The 21346-nt window shown below is 40.5% G+C and overlaps 1 protein-coding gene across 1 annotated transcript; it reads right to left on the minus strand.

The window, feature by feature from the left end:
• Positions 1 to 16748: 16748 nt before the first annotated feature.
• NDUFAF4 (NADH:ubiquinone oxidoreductase complex assembly factor 4) lies at positions 16749 to 20560 on the minus strand. Its single transcript, XM_041478137.1, has 3 exons — positions 20389 to 20560; positions 19737 to 19834; positions 16749 to 17587 (listed from the first exon to the last, which is right to left on the minus strand). Exons 1-3 carry the CDS (start codon positions 20513 to 20515, stop codon positions 17273 to 17275), a joined length of 540 nt encoding a protein of 179 aa, XP_041334071.1. The 5' UTR covers positions 20516 to 20560; the 3' UTR covers positions 16749 to 17272.
• Positions 20561 to 21346: the final 786 nt, after the last annotated feature.

Here is a 21346-nt window from a genome sequence, read left to right on the forward strand (position 1 = left end):
CTGCATTTCTAATTTAGGGATTGAAAGGAAGAAAATGGACATTCTTCTCCACTGCACCTTGCCTGTGAGCTCTTACTGAGCTGTGGATTATTTAATGTAACTTTTGTGAAAGCATTGGTGGAAGTTTTAGACAAGATTGTTTTTCTGCTGGAGGGCACTGCCATCAGAGTAGAGCTGGCAGAAAGACTTATACAAGAGTTTCTTATTTTCTTCAGCAAAAGGTCAGCCAAGATTAGCTCAAAATACATTAAACGGTAGGTTAAACTATGCCAGCTGACTTTGTGCAGAAGTAGATTAGGAGTGCCCACAAAGGCCATTCCACAACTGAGCTCCAGAGGCAAGCGAACTCAGAAGGAAAGGACAGCTTCTGGCATTTCTGTGGTGACTGACACAGCTCAGTAGCTGTATCCATGCAACCAGTTATTTCTGCTTCAATCTGAATTACAGTCTCCTTGCAGAGAGGACCATTGAAATATTAGGCTTGTAACATTTCTGGACAGGTTGAAAATGCTTTGCTTCCAGATATATGCATTCTGAGATGCTTTCCTGAGAAATGCCTGATAGATGGAAGGAAAAATGAATGGGCGATACAGACTTGTGCTTGCTTCCATGCTGCCCCGATGCCATTTTCTTCCTGGCCTGTTTGGATGGATCTGTACCATACTGCTGTTCCTTGCAAGTGCTGAAACGCTGCTGAATGGGTGCTTGACACCTTGACCAATGAATGGCAGTAGATCTTTACAGGAGCAAGAAGTAAGAAACATGTACCAAATGATAACATCTGCTTTCCAGCAGTGAGTGATTTATGAACTTCCTAAACCACTTGTTCTTCCTAGGAGCTACATCCCTACTGCTGTATTTGTTAACCACACATGAACTTCTACTTCAGTGTTGATTTTTGGGGATGTTTTTCTACTTTGTTTTAAATCTGCTTAAGCTTTTGACCTCCGTAACATCTCATGGCAATGAGTTCCACAATTTAATTTTATGTTAAAAGAAGGACTGGTTTGCAGGACTCACAATGCACTGTAGCTACACATTCCTCAAAGCCTGTTTGCCATTTTAGTGCCCTTGTTGCAAAGTTCCAGCCTACAGGGACACACAGAGAAACTAGAAATGGAAAAGATCTGTTGTATCACAGTGTTAGCTCCAGCTTTAATAGAAAATGTTTCAGTCACAGCTTGACATGATAACATCAATGTACTTAAAAGATACAGCAGGTCTCAGAACAGTCTGCAGGGTGTGAAAACAAAGACTTCCACAGCCCCCAGGGTGTTTTTCCTCAACAGAATGAACAGGGCAGGATTCAGGCTAGAGCTGCTGTGAACATCTCTATTGGAATAATTGATATTTTGTCATTTTCCTATTTCCTGTCCTTCTTCAGCAGTTGCTAGACTAACACTGTGTGCATTTCCTTGTATAGGTAGTACAGAGATTACATTATTGTATTAATGAACCACAGATTGTAAGGAACTTCATGGGGAATACGGTTGGTTTTCCATACCATAAACATTGGTTAAAGAAGAGGCAACAAATTGGTGACAGTTTACCACAAATAGTCAGTCTAGAAATAGAGCTCAGTCGTGAAACAATGAAGGAAGTAACTCACTGTGGCAATTTTCTAAGGATTATGCAGGATTGTTTCTCACTAGAAATTACTTGATCAATAGTGGGTTTCTTATTTTTCCCCTAAGCTTCTTCTGTATTTCAAAAGAAATGGGAAATTAAGAAAGCATTACATCACTTTATTTTAGATCATATTAGAGTATCACAGTGGTCATGTCTAAGATTATGAAATAAAAACAAAAGAAGAACTCGGAATAACCATGGATGATTGAAAAACACAATTTCCTCTGGAATAATTCAGAATAAATAAAGATCAGTTAGTTTAAACAAAAACTCCTTCAGTAACCCACTGAAAGCTTTTCCTAACAAACAACATTAGCACTGCAGATTTATATAATACATTAATTTAGTTGCAGTCCAAAGTGGTATACAGATGATTTATGGGACTGTTTCCTACATCTCTAAAAACAATCTCTTCTTGAGTAGAAAAACTGTAATTATCAACAATAATACACTGTATTCTGGATCAGCAGTGTGATTTCTGGGTATCTGGATAATTCTATCTGTTGGCAAAATATATGAGCTGTTGTCCATTTTCCTCTTCTCTGAAGATAATAGGAAACAAATGTTGAAGAAAATGCCTAACTACGTGCTAAAAATATTCCTCCAATCCTCAATATTTGATTAAGATATTTGATATAAATAGATTTTACAATAACACACATATTATTTCTCAAAGAGGAAACTATATTATGGGGTCTTTTACTCAGGAAGTTTTAAATCCTTCAGTCCTGTTATTGGATGAAAAGTTTTATTTCCATACTTTTTTAAATGGAAGTTTTTAAGCCTTATGATTGTAGAGAAAATATTATAAACCTGTAGCACAAAGGTTCAGTAATTGTAAACCCTAGGATCCCCATACTTATTTTAAAATTCTTTAATGCTTGAAGGCAGTAATACAATTCTTGACAACTGGGACAAAAGACTTTACCATGGTTGGAACTGAACAATATTGTAATTCCTACCTCTTTGTAGCCATTTGTTGTAATGAGAAATTACTTAGATGGTTTTATAGCCTACTTTGCATTTCAGCAAACTCATACAGATTAAGTGACTCCAAAGTGAAGATGTTACTTGTTTTCAAATGTATATCCTGTGTTCCAAAGTACCCTCAATTAATGGGAACATTCAGTGGTATGCTGAACAAAGACAAGAAGCTTTTGTAAGTGACAAAATTGTGAAAAACTCAGTAATTCATAACATCACCTGCCTGACTTTATTTTACCTAGATAGAAATGTCATGCACATTTTAATTACACAGTATATACTATTGCTAAATTTTAAACGAGGTTCAGGATTTTAATATCTGATAATATACGTAGCAAGAAGAATAAATTGCCAGTTTGTAGTTAGCTGAACACAAAATTGGCAAAATTTGGTACAGGGCAGTTACTTAAAAGAACTCAATTCTGTTGACCCAGATCTCAAAGCTCATCATAGCCTTTTTATATACTTTTAACCATTATAAGTGGCTCTGATTTATATCTGAAGCAAGCCTTCCAGACTGCACATGCATGAAATCCACCTACCAGGCATATGGGGACTGTGAAGCAAATAAGATACAAGCAGCTCCATAATTGTGCATTGACTTTGAGGAAAAAATGGATGCCTAGTGAACCATTAGCACCACCACAATAAGTTTTGGAAGTCTGGTCAAAGCTGCCCTTCTCCACCCCCACTGAGAAGTCACATAGTTAAAAATAGTAAAATGGTTTTATTCAATATTGCTATTTATTTTTTTTTAATTTTTTTTTATACTCAACATTAATTTTCGGTGTAATTCTCTTCCAGGTGTTTGTGTTCTACAAAAGATTTTTGTTTTTAAGTACATGTTCTGCTCTGGTAATTATCCCTCCTGCACTGTAATTCAAGCCTGAAAGTTGATTTATTCTCCATGTGTTCTTTTTACAATTAAATGTGTCGCCTTTGTAACTGACTTACATCTGACAAAGCTGATCTAAACAGTTGCAGAAATGTCTCATTGCCTTCGCAGTTATGAGCCCAATTAACTTGTCAACATTTTCCAGTGGTTATTTACTACAGATTTACCACAGCTCTAATCAGCTACAGAGGCAGGAGAATGAAGGACAGTTGGGGTAAGGGAGTGTCTTTCCTTGCAGTTTTCTAGTAACAAGTGGATCCTCATGATGCAAGTATTTAGGGTCTGTAGGAGTCAAAATGATGATGGGTCAGAAAATCACAAAGAGGTTTCTTCAGTGATTGTGATCTGACTCTGAAGCCTACTGAAATTAGTTTTTGTATGAATAATTATTTCATTCTTGGTTATTTCTACAGCCACATTTAAAAATGAGATTATCCCATCTGTCTTAGCATACTTCAGATGTCATTGGTATGCAGTTTGCTACTTAAAGACCAGCTTCTGCTATCTGTTCATCATATCTCAGAATACCACAGCTGCATAGAAAAGGTGAAAACAGAACAAAATTAGAACATAAGCTATTGTTCTGATAGCATTAATCCCTTTCATAATTTGCTTTTTGCATGTATGCTGTATCACCCAAACTAAATTACTGTAGATCCTCCTAGGGAAGTAGCTCAATTAAAATTGTGTGACTTAAATATACCCAGAGACAGCAAGGCACGTTGCTAGAGAGCAGGTCAGTGCACATTGCACTTTCTGGAGCTGTTGAAAAGTGCAGAGATCAGAAGCTGTTGATCTAGCCCGACACCTTTACAACAAATGTAAATTGTACTGTGTTCAAAACACCTTCACTCTTTCATGAGACAGCAAGCAGCTACTCCCTTTGAGAGGGCTCTGCTCTCACACTGCAGATTTGTTTCCTTCACCACAACCATCAGAGCAGCAGAGCATTCCCTCCTGGCAGGGGGGCAGGAGCAGCAGCAGCACTGGTGCTGCCAGAGGTTCCCAGCAGCCTCCTCCAGCTCTTAGGTCCATCACTGCCCACTAGTGACACGATGGTACCATGGTGTTGGTAGTGCCAGATGGCTGGGAAACACATTCGCTATCAGGGTTCATCAAAACCTGTGATGTCCAGAAGGTTGGGCACTCTTTGAAAAAAGGCATCTCTGTGAGTGTGGTTATTTTCAAGCCTTGCTGTAGTGAGAGGAGATGCTTTGGGTCTGGGAAAGTATGTATTGGGTTCAAACACAAAATCATGTTGATCTGTCCATAGATAGGTCAAATTGTAATTCTGGTTTTAAGATCATTTGAGTTGTAATTTTGCTTTTAAAATTACAACTAAAATTACAATTAAAATGATATGTAATGAATATAAAACTAAAGTTGTTTCTTTTCCAAGAGGGCGCTATGGCTGAATGGAAACCATGGTAACTAGGGTGGCATAATGCTGGTACCTTGCTCCTGAGTGATAAAAATGCACATAGAGTAGGTTTTGTGCTTAGCAACAAAAAGGTTGGGTTTTCAAATAGCTCCCTCTAGCCCTCCATTACAGCTGCCACCCTTGTCCTATGCAGTATGTATCCCAGGCTTCATACTCTCATGTTCATTAATCCTTTAGGCATTCAGTAAGCAGCAGAAAATACATTTCACACAAAAGAAAGTAATTTAATTTTTTTGGGTATTGCTTTAGAAGAATACAAAACTCAGATCTCTTCCCTGTAGAGCTGTTGTGAAGTATGACTCATCCTTGCCCAACATGTTGGATGTTCACTTTAATTAGATATGTGCATCTAAAGATCGTTGTAAACATTTGCTGTTATTAGCATATTACTCCCTGTTTTACAATGGGAAGTATAAGCAATCCTAATACATTTAATACATTAAGCTGTACATTTTAAGTCATGTTAGGGCAGCACACTGACAGAAAGTAATTAGGAAAATTCTCTAATTAACATATGTTGGCTGCTTTACAAATCACGTTGGCATGAAAAATTGCAGTAATGCAAATTTTTCTCTACAATAATGCTTAAATATTTTATAAACACTAAATATTGTTACACAAATCTTTGATATCTACCTATGTGGTAAATCTGGATGGAGATCCAGTTTATTTGTAATAATGAGTGAAAAGAGATAAAGTATTGCTACTTTCTTGTTGGTGATGGTGCATGTTATTGCTGCTTTCTTGTTGGTGATGGTGCATGTGAAATAGGCTAACCTTTATAGAATCACAGAATAGTTTGGTTTGGAAGGGACCTTTAAAGGTCATTTAGTCCAACCCCTCTGCAATGAGCAGGGACATCTTCAACTAGATCTGGTTGCTCAGAGCCCCGTCCAGCCTGACCTTCAGTGTTTCCAGGGGTGTGGCAGCCACCACCTCTCTGAGTAACTAGTTCTAGGGTTTCACAACTCGTGTCATAAAAAGAAAATATTCCTTATGTCCAGTCTACATTGACCCTCTTTTAATTTAAAGCCATCCCCTCTTGTTTTATCACTGTCTGCCTGTGTAAAAAGTCTGTCCTTTTCTTTCTTACAGGCCCTCCTTAAGTGCCAAAAGGCACCTATAAGGTTTGCTCAGAGCCCTCTCGAGGCCTCTCCAGCCCCAACTCCCTCAGCATTTACTCATTAGGAGAGGTGCTCCAGCCCTCTGATCATCTTCATGGTCCTTCTCTGGACCCATTCTAACAGGTCCACGTTCTTCCTCTGCTGAGGACCCCAGGCTGGATGCAGTATGCCATGTGGGGTCTCACTCAGTTGGAGTAGATGAGTTCTCCCTTGACTTGCTGCCCTCACTTCTTTTTCATTTCACATACACATATTTTCCTCAGTACAGGCAGGTGAAATGTCTTTATACTTAGCTGGGATCTAAGCAACCCACACACCAGTGCCAGCATATGACACAGCACAAATTGATGATCCAGAAATTTTGCAATTTCTCTCTTGGGAGATTGTAAAAAAGAACAGGAATGTTATTGTCTCTCCAAGTGTGACTTGGCATACTTGAGTAAGCTTGACTGCTCTCAAAATCTAGTACGAGAATGATAATACCATGTGGTTTTTTGTGTATGTCTTTCTCTGTTGTGCAGAAATGAATCATATTTGTCTGTAAGCAACATATTTTTTTTTCTCTTTTTAAAGTTCACTGACATTTACTGACTCAGGATGTGCAGTATTTCATAACCATAATGCTATATCACCATGTGTTAAAAGGAAGGCTCTAGGGTATTAGACTGACTTTATTAACATCATCTGTACTTTAAGAGTGTTTTCACATGGTCAGATCAATAGCACATGATTTAAACATTATTTTGCCTTTTACTGCTCAGAAACCTTCACACGGTACCACTTCACACTTTCACAGAAGAGTATATTTCAATGTTTTTATCTGTCAGCCAGAAAAATCCCTGAACAACAGAATCTGAGCTAGTCTTATCTCTGAGAAATTTATAGACACCTTAGTGTTAATCTGAAGACCTAATTGTACATACTTGTGATCATATGCGTAATTTCTTTTGGTGGAAACCTGACCATTTATGTAAATAAAGACTCATCTAAGCTGCACGATCAGGACTTGAGAGTCTAGGTCATTCCATTCACTTAATGATGATAATGGTGCACCCCTGCACAGACACAGGCTGGACTTCACCTCTTCTCCCACAGTCCTTTTGTGGCAGCTCAGAATTTTTTGGCTTTCTTTTACCTTTAATTTGCACTTAAACATCTGCCAGAAAGACAAATGTGCATACATCACAGGACTATCAGAGAGTCTTCCTGGAGTGATTTAAGTGACAGGACAACAATTTAGTGTATGCTCCTAAGGCAATGATCAAAAAAATAGCAACCACATTTCTTCATGTGTCTGATGTAGACCTGAGGCACTGAGAAATTGTGGATTTTTTTGTGTTGTGTCATTAAGAAAATGTGGGAGAACTTCAAAGTAAAATGTCACTTCACTTTTGCCTTTCAGTACCATTAAAACACAGAATCAAGGCATGTTAACAGTCTGTACCAGATTTGTTTCCACATATTTCATTAAGTTTGATGCTTTAGAAAATGAATAACAACTATGGATATTTTAAGCATGTAATAAATGGAAACAATTTTCAGAAAGTGTTCAGACTGTAATGTGGATCTTGTAACCTTATTACCAGAAAATGTTACTACAGAGGAGTTGCTAAGAGAAGAGGAGCAGTTGTGAGCTTATGTATAATTTTTCTACATTACTGTTCATTAAATAAAATAAGGCAATATTATTTCCATTGGTAAACCACAGAGAAAAAACAGGGATAAGTTTTGCCTGGATTTTTGCTCGTTTCCTTGTTCACCCACCCACAGCCCCAGCTGCTGCTTTCCAGAGACAAATGCATTGCCTGGTACTAAGTATATGTAGACAAAACATGCAAGCTGACAGGAAGAGTGATGGTGTTACTATTGCAGGAAGAATCCTTAAATTGTATGTTTATATTCTGTTGAATGATTTCTTTGTCTTTTAAGCTACATTATAGTGCTTTTTACATCTATTCATGTTTTATAGATGAGGTGGTAGAGTTAGCTGCCAGCAGAAACAGGAATTGGAAAGATGACATTCCCAGCAAAGGAGTAAAGCACAGATGGATGGAACCAAGTTTCTTTCTGATAATTTTTAATACTCTGGTGATGCTGAAAGATATTTGGCCAGGCATAAGCAATACGGAGAAACTCTTCCATCTTCCAGTCTTCCAGCAGAACAACAATGGGCAACAGTCACAAGTTGCAACAGGAAATTTTGCCCAGCTGTAAAGAAATTACTTTTCCCACAAAGACAGTTAAGCACTGGAATGGGTTGCCCGTGTTGTAGAATCTACAGGTTTAGAAATATTCAAAGCTTGATTGCACAAGATAAATTATTCCAATTATTCCAATCTAAATTATTCTATGATTCTGTGAATTCAAAAATGTTTACAACATTTTGCCCAGTGCACAGTGTTTTGAGGTAGCAAGTGGTCTGCCTCATCCCCAGATGCTCAGGTCTTCTTCCAAGATCATTCCTCCTGCCATTAGATCCCACATCTCTAGATGGCATCCTGCAGTTGACTTGGATGCTGCCAGCCATGGTTAAAACTGTCACCTAGGTCCTGCAGGTCAGTAAGACACCAGTGCTCCTTATTCCTGTTGCCTTTTATAACCTTGATGGAACAAGGACAAGCTTTGAAAGTATTACAGACCTTATAGAAGCTGTTAATGATTTGCAACTTTATGAGCAAAATTAAAAAGTGAAATATAAATATTTTGGTAGCATGGCAAGAGATGCATATGTAAAAAAAACATGCTTAAGAAAAGTCTATATTTATTTCTCATACCTATACTTTTTTATTCCTACTCTGCTTCTAGCAGACCTCAGAAAAAAATAGGTAATATTATTCCTAATGGCAAAACAGAGAAAAACATAGCAGTAAATCAAATAATGTTTTGTGTAAGGACTTATCCAAGAGCTATGGAGTGAAACATCCTTGCAGAACACAGAGAAAACAAATATTATTCTTGTTATCATAGTTCACATTTAGTGTTTGATCCTGGTAAGTCACCTTCCCAAATGATGCAAATAGGTCCATTGAGATGTCCCTGCATAAATTTAATGATGTTCTTATAAAAATCTCTGGCCACCTGCAGCATACATAGATTTGCCAGGGCTTTGGGGAAAAGTTTGATTTGCAGACAGGGGTTATTTGCAAGGATTCAGCAACAAAACCATCTGTCTGCATCTCCTCCACAGCCTGAAAGTCTATTTTTGTCTAATGTATCTAGTGAAGGGACACAACAGATAAGTTGTTTTCTCATCTTTAAGCCACATTTTTTCAGCTGCATCTTTAGATAACCACTCTGCAACTCCAGAGACAGTTTGACCAATTGGAATGTACACTGGATTTTTATCTCTTAAGTAACCATTTTTTTCTTATCTTGAAAATAGCTTGAAAATCAATAGACTGTGAAGTTAGTTCAGATTCAAGTTGTCTTCCATTTGAAACAAACCTTTGATGAAGACTGGAAAAATGCAGCGTATCCATGTCTAGCACCAGGTGTAGAAATGACATAACATTTGAAAATCCTTCTTGACACATTCTTCAACCTGACATTTGAATATTTATCTAGCATTTCCCTTTCTCTTCTCTTGAGGAACCCAAGATAATCTGTGCAGGAGAAGGTGAAGGAGATGCTATCATTTCACCAAAGACAAAAGATTATTTTAGAAAAGGCATTTCATGTTGTCAAAAACTAAAAACACGGGAAATTGTCACAGAGCCTGTGTTAAATTCAAGACAGAAAGGAGTAGTAGCACATCAAGAGCCCTATGTAATTTATATCAGTATGTCCTGCATTTTGACTTTAACTACATTTAGGTTTTCATCTTTCATTTTCAGAAGTATTGAGCAGCTAAGACAGAAGAAGCAGTTCATTTTTCACAGTGTGTTTTAAGTTGCAGCAATCTCAAGAGGATTTGAGTAAGCTTGGTTTACACTCAGTTCAGCTTTTGTTCTTGATTGAGAACTAACTACACTTTTTTTGCAACATTAAACATGTTATGCTAGAGTGCAATGTTGTAGCAAGGGCTGAATTCTGTAACAAGTTCCACAGCAGCAGAATGATAGCACAAATTTTTGAGCCTAGAAGTCTAACAAGGGTTTCTCATACTGCTCTGTCAGTAAAACTGCATATTTCCTTAGCCTATCTCCCAAACATTGCAGTTTCATTGCTTTCTGAAGGCTAGAGAATTATGTATGTACAGGGTCATAGACCGTATGCATCACAAGCAGGTATTTGTGCTATCTGTTGAAAGAACAGACTTGCTTTTAGTAGCATCTTCTCAGCTTTTAATCGTAGCTATGTGTCCATGGTAAAATTCAAAAAATTTTATTCAAAATGTACTCAGCAGTACATTTATTTCAAAGGGTTAAGAAGCCATGATTAAATGTCAACCTATTGAGTCACAAGAAAAATGGCTCCATTTCTCAAATTGCTACATTAATGAAAACTTTGCAATATAAAAAGGGTTTAATATTGAAGAATTGCGTGTGCCGAAGTGAGCTGATAGAATTTATCTTTGTTAAGTGATGACAGCTGTGAATTTGTTCCCACAAAGGAAATCTTTAACTGGTGACAGCTAATTGAGAAAGGCAGAACACAGTATGAAATTTATTTCCACTTTCCTCCTCTGCAGAGAAGCAAAGCCAAGAGTCTGGCATTATTTCTTCCTGAAGACATCTTCAGTGGCCTGTTTTACATTGATTCATTGCTATTCAATGCACATGCTTTCTATTTACTCCAGATTCACTATAGCTATAGTTAGACAGTAAATCAGCCTCACTCAGTGTACACAATTAATTGCCTATCTATGAAACAGGACTAGAAACCCACAGATGTTGCTTGTCAGCAAAGTAGAGGGGTATGAGGAGAACTGGATTTAGGTAAGGGTAGGAATGGTAGTAACTAGAATGTGAGAAACTTTGTTTAACACAAGTCTTAGCATTTATTTTGGAGATTGACCAAAGGAAAAATAAGAGCTTCATTATCTTGTAAAGAAACCCTAGGTGTCTGAAAAAAAATATTTTGTCTTCAGTTTGAATTGTTCTTAGAAATAAATGTCATCTTATACCACCACACTTAAATATGCATTTAAAATTTAAAAATAAAAAAAGGTTTCAACAGTATGCTTTTCAAATAAATAACCTAGGGATAATGCATTGCAAAAAAATTCATAGCAGCATTTTGGTTCATCTGCATGTTCAGCTTTTTGCCCCTAAATTTTGTGCAAGAAAAACAGACCCAATTTTAATAACTTGTTTCTCCCTGTAGATATGTCCAATAATACAAGTAAGCTGAATATATGGTGGCTCCAGCCAAAGGATAGCCACTGATGATGAGAATAGTAAAGACTTCCTTCTTCTCAGTTATAAAAATATCTCTTTTGCTTTGTTTTCTGCCATGTTAGTGAATTAAAGTGGTTCATCAAGTGGTCTGACAATTGCCTGAGCTAGCAAAAAAGAGAGGTGGGCTGTAGCAGTGGGAAAGGGGAGGGGTGGTAAGGAACAAAGAAGGCTTCCCTCCCTGAGCAGCAGTGAGCCCCTTCCCCTGCCCACCAGGCTGTAACCCTTACCACTGCCCCACCTGAGCCCGACCAAGAGGGACTTGAGCCCTGCTATGCTTGGTTCCCATGAAGAAAATTCATGGCGTGGAGGAATTATGCAACTGAGATACATAGGTTCCAGCTTTTAGGGGGCATGGGGACTGCTAAGGTAGGCTCTACCTAACATTCAGTTTCTGCTTGACCTTAAGAGGGATGCAAATCCACAACCCCACTTTACAAGGGGACACCTAACCATCAAGCCTGTGGCATCCTTTAGGCCACAGTGTTGTGCTGGGACAGAGGGCAATGAAGGGTGACGTGCAATGCACAACTCCTGTACATATGGCAGCTGAACATGGATCTGACTGTCCAGGCTTACTGTGCTCTGTCCCTACTTCATTGCTCTGCCTCTACTTCACACTCCACACGTTGCTGACCAGTCACGAAATGTGTTGATTTTTTTTGGAACAAAGCCCTGTGCAGTTAACAAAAGGGCATACTTGAGGTCAGAGAAAATGTCTCAAAGACTCCACTTTTATCTCTTTTCACTCTGCCAACACACAATTATAACCAGCTCTGCACTCCCAGTGCAGGTTACCAGTGCTGTCTGTTGTCCTTTCTCCAGACCCCAAGCTCTGTGTAAGTAGAGCTTCCAGCTGTGACTTTACACTCAGGCTTCCAGTTCCAGCAGCCCTGGCAGGACTGTAGCTTTCACCAGCACCACATGCAGCTCATCCCACTCAGCAGTGGGATTCCTCAGTCCCTGTGTGATCCCAGCTTCCAGGTGTGGGTGCCACTGAACAACTTATGAAAAAGTAGATTCATGCAACCACACCATCATTTCCTTCAGCTTACTAAAAACAGTGGCCTCATGCCACTCATGCAGTTTCTATTCCCGTTTGAGGAATCCTTATAGCAGATAACTGTGGTGTCTGTCTGGCCCCAGTTGCTTCCCTCCAGGGCAACGCAGCACTACTCCTCTCAGGAGGCCAAAACGTCTCACCTAAAAACAGCTTCTGCAGTTGAAGTAACCCACACTGAAAGGAGACTTTGCACAACAGTCACAAAAGAACCACCTTGGCAGACTTATTTTTTAAAATTCTTTCCTGCTGGCAGACACATCAAACCCCACTCCACCCTGCAAAGGCACAAGAGCACCATAGTGCTCTCCCTCCAGCATGATACAGATGTGCTGCTGTTACTTGCCACTGCTGCTGTGTACATCTAAGTCTCTGTTTCAGACCAAGAAAACTAATGTTAAGTTTCTAAGAGAATTTAATCCATGGGATTTGTGGCTTTTTTAAGGAGAAAATACTTAGCTCTGGTATTAACACAGCAGCAGCAAAACTGTGAATTTATAATTCACAATTATATTCTGTGAATGACAGAATTCATTAGACTTGAAGATTGTTGGAAACAGATTTAATAACAGGCACCAACAGGGTGTTTTGATTGCAAATACCACATCAGTTGGTGTACAACTTGCTGCAGTCTCAAGTACCAAAATCTGTTTGCACCTGAAGCTCCCCTGCTCTGGTCATGCCTGCCCTGTCAGTTCAACAGTGGCACCATCTGATGAAGAGCCAGGAAACTCCTGTATAAAGGGGTTTCAGAAGGAGCTGTGAAATGTGAAGCTTCATGCAATCCATGCAATTCATGCATCATCTCAAACATGCAAGCATGATGCTCACATGTAACCAAGTGAGACAGCCACCCTTTTTAAACTTTTGCATTTTGATCCTGTTGTATGACTACTTGAACTTTGATTTGATTTTCCAATACAGAAATAAGACATTCTCCTTTGTAAGTTTAATACACACGTCGCACATATACTTTTCTCCTTGAGCAAAAAAAGTCAGCTTAAAAGACAAGTTCCCTGTGATGGGAGGCTACAGAAAACTCACACTTTGTACTGAAGGTCCCTCTTACTAAACTGCATAGAGAGCAGAGTTCAAACTCTCAGCTCCAATCTTGCTATCTTGCCATCAGTCTGCAGGAACCAAGCTACAATACATATGTGGTGAGACAGATTACTTGGGTTCACATCCTTAAAGAGTAGCTTTTGAAGATGTGAAAGCTAAATTCCTTTTGAAAACCTGTCCTATTCATAAGTAAGTTCTGCAGCACCAAATCTGCTCAGTTTTCTTATCTTTACTTCAGCAGATGTGCTCGTCTTGGAAGGCAAGAGAGCTCTTGAAAAATAAAATAGTTGTTACCGAAAGGGCAGAATACAACCAACATTTGCACGTGATCTAGAACAGAGAAAGAATGCAACTGCATGAAGTTTTCATAGCAGCAAAGCCTGGCTGCAGAAGGCTGGGAATAGATTTAATGATTGAACAAGAGAGAGAAAGAGGAGTATGTCCAAGAAAACCTGAGTAAGTTAGGTACTTGACTCCCCCTCAAGAAATTTTCTTTAAAAAAATTCAAGCCAGGAATTCCAGTATACCTGCTGGAACTCCCTGGAAGAAATTAAATTTTATGACTCACCAGGAATGTAACCCTCATTATCAAATGAGGCTCAGCCTGCTCCTGGGTATTCACTCTGTATTGGTGCTCAGAGTGGTCTGGGGTTTATTCAGTGACATGTGAAGGACTGGTAGAATAATGTCATGTATAGGAAGTTTGTCAACCGTGTGCCACACTAGAAATGAAACTAATCCCTTGCAGGCTCACAAAGTACTTGCAACACATTGTACATTAATTCCATAATAACAAGTCAGTCTGAGTGAGACAGGTTGTTCCCTACCAAATGTAATGTTTCTACATGGTAGCCAAAACCACCTGAGCTAAATTTGTTTCACCGTATGCATAGCAATGAGACATGAAAAATTCTTCACATAGAAGTACCTGAAAACTGAACTGCAGGTTCCCACAAATTCCCCATAATTGCCTCCTCAAAACAGTTGCTTGAAGAATACCTCTTTCTTAAGGTGACAGCCAAACAAGAAAGGGATATAGACATAAAGGGACACAGACAAACCACGTTTCAAGTGTAAAGAAAATACCATTATTCTTCCAGTTAGAAACTAGTAACCAGGCAAGATGACTGATGAGTAAAATGTCCCTTGAAACTGGAAGAAAGGATATAAGTAGTTGTAGAAAAGATGCAGCAGTGAGAATAGTCTTGTTCCATACATCAACCCTGAAGACAGCATTACCGTCAAACACATACCAGGACACTGTAGGCACACACACATGCTGTGATCTTATCTTGTGGACAAGATAGTAGCATTGCAGACAGGCTTTCCCAACAGAGTAGAGGAAAGATCCATGCTCCTGGCTCTTGTGAGCTTTGGGGAACATGCTCCATGTCAGAAGACGCAGTGAAAGCTAAACATTCAGACCTCAGATCATTTGGATAGATAATGGTACAAATTTTTACATGATCCTGTAACATTGGCAATACCTTTGTAATACTGGTTTGACGCTGCCAAGCAGGTGGGGCAGGTGACCAGCAGAAGAATCTGTGCTGACAAACTGCATTGCATCTAATTCTCCTGGGGTGAACACTTTGCCAGAGAACTACCCTGCTCCAGAGAAGCCTTCTGGGCCAAAAGTTCACCTGCTTGCAGGGAGATGGGATCCCTACACCAGCTCTGCTGTGGGACATCTGCTTTCCCACTGTGGATAATATATTCAGAGGAAGAGAGCCTGGCTCCACAGAAACAGGGAACAGCTTTGCAATCATCACAGTTGTGGACAGGATTTTGTCCTGAAGGTGTGGCTGGGGCATGGAATGTGATGACACCAAACATCCCAAAGTACAAGCCTGCTCCTGGAGGGTGTAAGCAACACGGCAGTGTACCATGAAGTGAAACAGAGCACTGTCATGGTGCAGCTACATCACAAGACTTTTCATGAAGGCAGACAAAAGAGGCCAAAATACATATCAAGGGCATGGTTAAACTGTTGTCTGGTCCTGGTTGTAGTGTCTTTTTAATCAATACTTCAATCCATAATAAAATTCATTTTACAGGAAATTGCAGCATCTTCAATATCAACAGAATCTGTACCAAATGCATTCCACAGCCGTTTTCTGAATGTTACCTTAAATATTACATTAGGATGAACAGTACTCAAACAATTAAGTATTTCTATTATAACATTTTATAAAAGTGTATTTTGTGCAAAGCAGTCTTAAATTGGTACATAACTCAGGTGCATTAGTTTCAGAGTGCAGCTCTGTACCCCATTGTATTAGAGGACAAATGACAAGCCACACATCCAAAGACTAACAATTTTGAATTTTTATACAATGCACAGTGTCATCTTCCACTATCATACGGTGTTATGTACTTCAGAAATGAACCAAACATAACCTTCAAATGCACTGTGGCAAACTGTACTGGAGATACTGTGTTCCAACTCAAAGAAGGTGAAGGAATCTTGCTGTGAAATAACAAATCTGATCATCTTCTTGGTAAGACATTTCCCAGACTCCAAATCAAAGACTTGGCAGAAAGGTTCTTGAAAAGAAAGTTACGTTGTAAGCCTGGCACAGACTTATACCCTTTAAATTCATCTTCTTTGGTGACAGGCATAAAACTTAAAATTCTGGGTTTGTTTTTTAAAGGAAGGCAATCATAATGGATTTTTAAATATCAATTCTGATTATCTGCTGCTCCATCCCCCTAGCTTATCTGACCATGTTTCACTACAGGATTAATCATCAGTGCAAAATTTCTTACCTACAGACGTGAATAGTCACAGTATCAGGGTTAAAATCCACCACTACCTCACAGTTTGTATCACCCTCATGTCATCTGTCTGGATGTATGCTGTAAGTAAACATGACCTGATCTAGCCCACACTTGGACCAGGCAAGGCTTCCACAGGGGAAAAAGGATTGTTCTAACAGGATGGGCAAACATTCACTAAGTCCTCCTAGTGGGTCCAATTAGTACATCCAGTTGCATGTCCTTGCTACCTATTACTATGAAGCATTGTTCCTCATACAGCAGATGCCATGGGCTGCTGCAAGAGACTTATGCCAGAAGATCATCACTCTACAAATTCCCTGACTACCAGCACCTGGAGAGGTGAAGATATTTAAGCTAAATCAGAATAGAGTAGAAAAGGAGTTATATATGAGCCATTACTGTTCCAGCACCAGAAAGAGGCCTTCTTGCTGTTCACCTTCTTTTTATTTTACGTTTGTCACAGCTGAATTTTCCAAATGCCCTTGTGGTTAACCTTCTTTACAAAGTATAAATACCACTCCATTCTTATACAAAAGAAATACAGCTGTTTGTTATACAAACACAGATTGACAGCAATTCCTTGAAAGAGCAGTGCAACATGAAATTACAGAGCCAACGCCCACGGAGCACCTCTTTAGGCAGGCCAGGAAGTCTCTGCTGAGAAAGGCAATCTTTTAAGGTAAAATGCTTCAACTGAGTTCATAACATTTGAATGGGAAAATCAGAACTGTGTAACATGCTGTCATATCACAAATTAGTCATACTCTGGTTTACAAACTGTAGTTGCTGCATTTCACTGAAGCCATCCAATGCAGAATGGAATTGCTTAAATACATCTCACTGGCATAAGGAAGTAGCCTTGCTGGATGACACCTTATCAACTGAATTTTCAGATGTGGAATATACTTGAGAGTGAAATGAAGACACAAGTGAGATCACATAAGGTTTTGGCAAGTATTTTTATGTTAACTTTTTTTGTTTATGGCTTGTTATGGCTTTTTTGGTTTCTTTAGGAAATTCCTGCACAGCAAAAGGAATGAAGAATTCCAGAAGAGAGTTGACCTCCTTCAGTTCCAGACTGTATTCTGCTGCTATTTTCTCTGCAGTCCATATGTGAGGTTGAAGTTTATGATTATTAAGAAGTGTCAGAGCCTCCACAAGGGAAATTTTACCTTTGGGAACTTTCTTAACATCTAGACCTTCCAAGTGGCCTAATTTTGTAAGTCTCTTTTCCTCTTGTTTACTTGGAAGATGTTCACCACCTCCATCTTTTACCTAATTGAAGGAAGGAAAACAAAAAGAGCTCAACAGCAGTTCTGTTTACTATGCATACTGTAACAGCTAAGCTGCTTTCCTAAATACTTCTTCTGTTTAGCTTTTCCCGTTAGCTTTCCCCAGTTTTTAAAAAAAAAGCTTAGCCAGCCTAGCTTCTTCCATAGCCGTTTTTCAGAGAGCATCAACTCCCCAGCAAATGCTGAAAAGCTCCTATTCACTGCACTCTAAGTGTTGTATTGGCTTGGCAGCCCTTCATACAGGGCAAACTACAGATTCTGGTAGGCAAATGTAAATCCAGATAACCTAATATTCAGTACTGATTCATTGGAAAGAACAGAAAAATTATACAAAAAAATCGGTATCCTTCTGATACTACTGGAAAACTTTTTCATGTAGTCTCTCTCCTCTTCCTTTTGTTTTCAAATTTTAGTTTTCCTAATAAAAGAAATTCCTTCTTTTGCTCTGTCTAGAGAACAAGCTTTCCTGCTATTTTGCAGCATCATATGGAGTTTAATTGCCATGACTACTGCAACATGTAGACACACAAAGTCTCTTCTATAAGGTCCCTTCATATTTCCAAATAATCCCCAAAACAGCTTTCACTTCCTCATATTTCCTTCTATTAACATTTAATCAGTGAATCACACTGAAAAAAAAAAAAAGGCACAATTAAACCTTTCTTCAATTTAGAAGTATTTATACAGTAATCAGAGCCCAGAACCACTGATTATTACACAGACACTCTGTATTAACTCAGATGCTGAGAAAACGGATACCACAGCACCTGTGTGTCTGTTTCTGAGCTACAAGGAATGTCTGGCCTGTACTGCACATCTTTACTTTTTGCTAAAACTGTGCTTGGATAATGAATGATTTTTCAGCTCTTAATTAGATCATCTGTCTCTGGGAGTCTGCCACTTCAGGGCTCCCAAGCTGGTGCTTTTCCACTTACCACAGACATACACAGAGGTGTGTACACACAATGCACAAAGTCATCAGGATAACATCAGGAATGGGAGAAAGCTTTTGTACTGCTTTGCCCACAAGTCTCTGTTGAGCACTTCAGTTGTGCTCTAACAACTGCAAGCAGACACAGCACAAGGGCAAGTCTGTGGCAGCACACTCAGAGTAGGCATGGAATCAAACAAAGATTTGTTCCACTTTGGGCTTTTTCCTCAATCTCTCTTGACAGGTTTATACACGAATATTGAAAGATAATGAAATAAGACTTCAGCACTTCAAGATTAGAGTGCTAACCTCTGTGATGGAAATTAAAGATAGAAATTTCTTGGAAATTTCAGGTAGAGACTGAAGAAATCTATTTGCATTTTAAATATTTTTAGACTTGAATACCATGTAAGTAGCAAATTAGAGAGACTTAGGGATTTTGCTAAATGACTATAAAAATTTTGTTACTGAATAAAGCAGCTGGAATAAAGTGTGTGATAATGAAACAGGTAAAACTCACAAGCCATAGCACAGTATGATGGAAAAGAGGACACTGAACCCCAGTTTGCATTTTACAAAGGAGCATGCTTTGCCTTTCAAGTTAAAGATTGCAGCCAGTGGCAATAAGGAAATTATGACCACACAACCCACAAGATTATGTAGAAAAAAAACCTAAGGCACCTCATGAGCTGGATAAAAAAAGTCTCTGCACTGTATAACATTTAATGGAGTTAAAGACTCCATTAAAGACTAAACATCTTTGTCCTCTACCACATCCCTGCTCCCCCAGCAGTCCCAGTCTTTTCTAACAACTCCACAAATTATCTCTGGCAAACTACTTTATGTTTGCAAAAGGCTTGAGAAGTACCCTGCCTCATAGAAGCAGAAACAGGAATTTAGGTGAAAACAATATAAGAGCAACACAATGTTAAAAAGGAAGACTGTGTCAGCATTTACAAGCTTGTATAATTACAATCTGGGGTTTGAATTACAATTGAGTTTTTTTGAATTACAATTCAAAACCTGGGGTCAGACACAGTCAGTGTTATTGAGGTATAGAAGAGTAATAAAACCACCACTTTTATCTACTGAAGAAAGGTAGCTTTTATGCACAAAGAGCATTTTTCTTGACACAGCCTTTGTGCTGAGTTTGAAGACCACAAAGCTGATGTTTGTATGGCTCGTACAGAGATGCACTCACCCGCACCGGTGGATCTCTGGACTCAACATAAACATCTTTGAGCAAGGTGAGGAACCTATCGTCCTTTCTGAGAACTTCTTCTTTTATCTCTGGGCTATCTAAAGGCAGTGAGAAGAAGAAGGGAAGAAAAAGAAAAGATTGATCTGAGTCAAATCGTTTCCTCTTTGGTAGTCCTTCCCCAGCGGCACGGCATGGCTCCCGCAAATGCACGTATCTTCTTGAGAAGGTGTCATTGCTCCCACGGCCCTGACCTCAGCGACACGGCTTCACAGGGTGGGGCAGGGCCGGTCACCTGTCACAGCACAGGGGGACACAGCACGCCCACGCTCGGTGCTGCTCTGCAGCGCTGCCTCAGCAAACGCTCCGTGCCACACCGCTGCCACCACCGATCCCACCGCCTCCACCAGCTGTCCCCGGAACCAGCCGCGCCATCGACTGTCCCCAGGTCCTGACCCCATCAACCACCTCCACCGACCGCCCCTCGCAGCCGTCACAGCAACCGCGCCACCACCCAGCCCACCTCCATCAGCCCCCTCACGCTGCTGCCCGCTGTAACCGCCGCGGCTCCCGGCATGCCCCGCGCGCCCCGCGCCGCTCTCAATGTCACCGGCCCCGCAGCGGGAGCCGGCGGGCGGGCCAGGCTGGCACTCACCGGCCATGGCGTCCAGCCGGGCGGTGCGGTGCCGCGGCGCGGGCGTCGGCTTCTCCTTGCTGATCTCGCGGCGGGCCCGGTTCTCCACGTTGAAATTCCGGAACACGCGGGTCACCCGCCCGCCCATCGCCGCCGCCAGCCGCGCCTGCGCACGGGGCACGCCGGGCAGGGGCGGTGTGCGGCGCCGGCGAGTGCACCGGAAGAAAATAAACCGAGTACCGCGGGCAAACAAACAAACAAGCGAACGAGAATACAGACAAGGCGGTTCGCTTTGCACTTCACGGCGCCCAGGCGGCGCTTCCTCCTTGCCCTGGGCGCTGCCTCGGTCGCCGGCCGGCGCTGGCGGTGGTTGTGCCGCTGGTTTCCTAAAGGCGTGCGTGAGCGGAGCCCCCGGGCCGGGCCGGGCCGGGCCGGGCGGGTCCCGCCGGGAATGCTCGCAAAGCCGTCCGCTGCCCCGGAGTTTCCTTCCCAGCCGAGGCGACTGGCGGCTGAGCCCCCGGACACGTCATGTCGTGACTGTGGCTGCTTATTTATCGGCGGGGAAGAAGCTGCAGCGAGGGATAATTCCCCAGTACTGCTGAGAATTCGTAGGCTGCACAATGCTTTCAGAGCGCAGAGCCTCTTTTTTCAGCTCAACCAAATAACCTTCCTTTTGACTTCGCAAAAATTGCGAAAACTACTTGTAAGAAAATGTTGAGAAGGCCTTAAGCCGTGCATGATAAGAAAGGTAAATTTGTCGACAGAATCAAAATTGTTGAGATAGAATCAGCAGTTCATAGATTCAAGAAGTGAGAAAAGATACAGAATCCTCGGAGAAAGGAAGGCATAAACAGCAAGACTAAGAGCTACTGGCCTGATGCAAAAAGCAATAAAGCCTGATGGTTGACTACTTTATTCAGCCACGACTGATAAGGTGTCTTACCAACAGAGATTAATGACTCGTTCATTCCAGCTGCTG

The sequence above is a fragment of the Pyrgilauda ruficollis genome, unplaced genomic scaffold, assembly GCF_017590135.1.
Source record: "Pyrgilauda ruficollis isolate IOZ18807 unplaced genomic scaffold, ASM1759013v1 scaffold43, whole genome shotgun sequence".
In the NCBI taxonomy this organism is placed as follows: Eukaryota; Metazoa; Chordata; class Aves; order Passeriformes; family Passeridae; genus Pyrgilauda; species Pyrgilauda ruficollis.

Coding starts and splice junctions, on each gene's coding strand:
- NDUFAF4 (XM_041478137.1), bottom strand. CDS start 20,515: ATGGGCGGGCGGGTGACCCGCGTGTTCCGGAATTTCAACGTGGAGAAC. Junction 19,835..20,388: donor CCGGCTGGACGCCATGGCCG/GTGAGTGCCAGC, acceptor CACTGCCTTTAG/ATAGCCCAGAGATAAAAGAA. Junction 17,588..19,736: donor CCAGAGATCCACCGGTGCGG/GTGAGTGCATCT, acceptor TCCTTCAATTAG/GTAAAAGATGGAGGTGGTGA.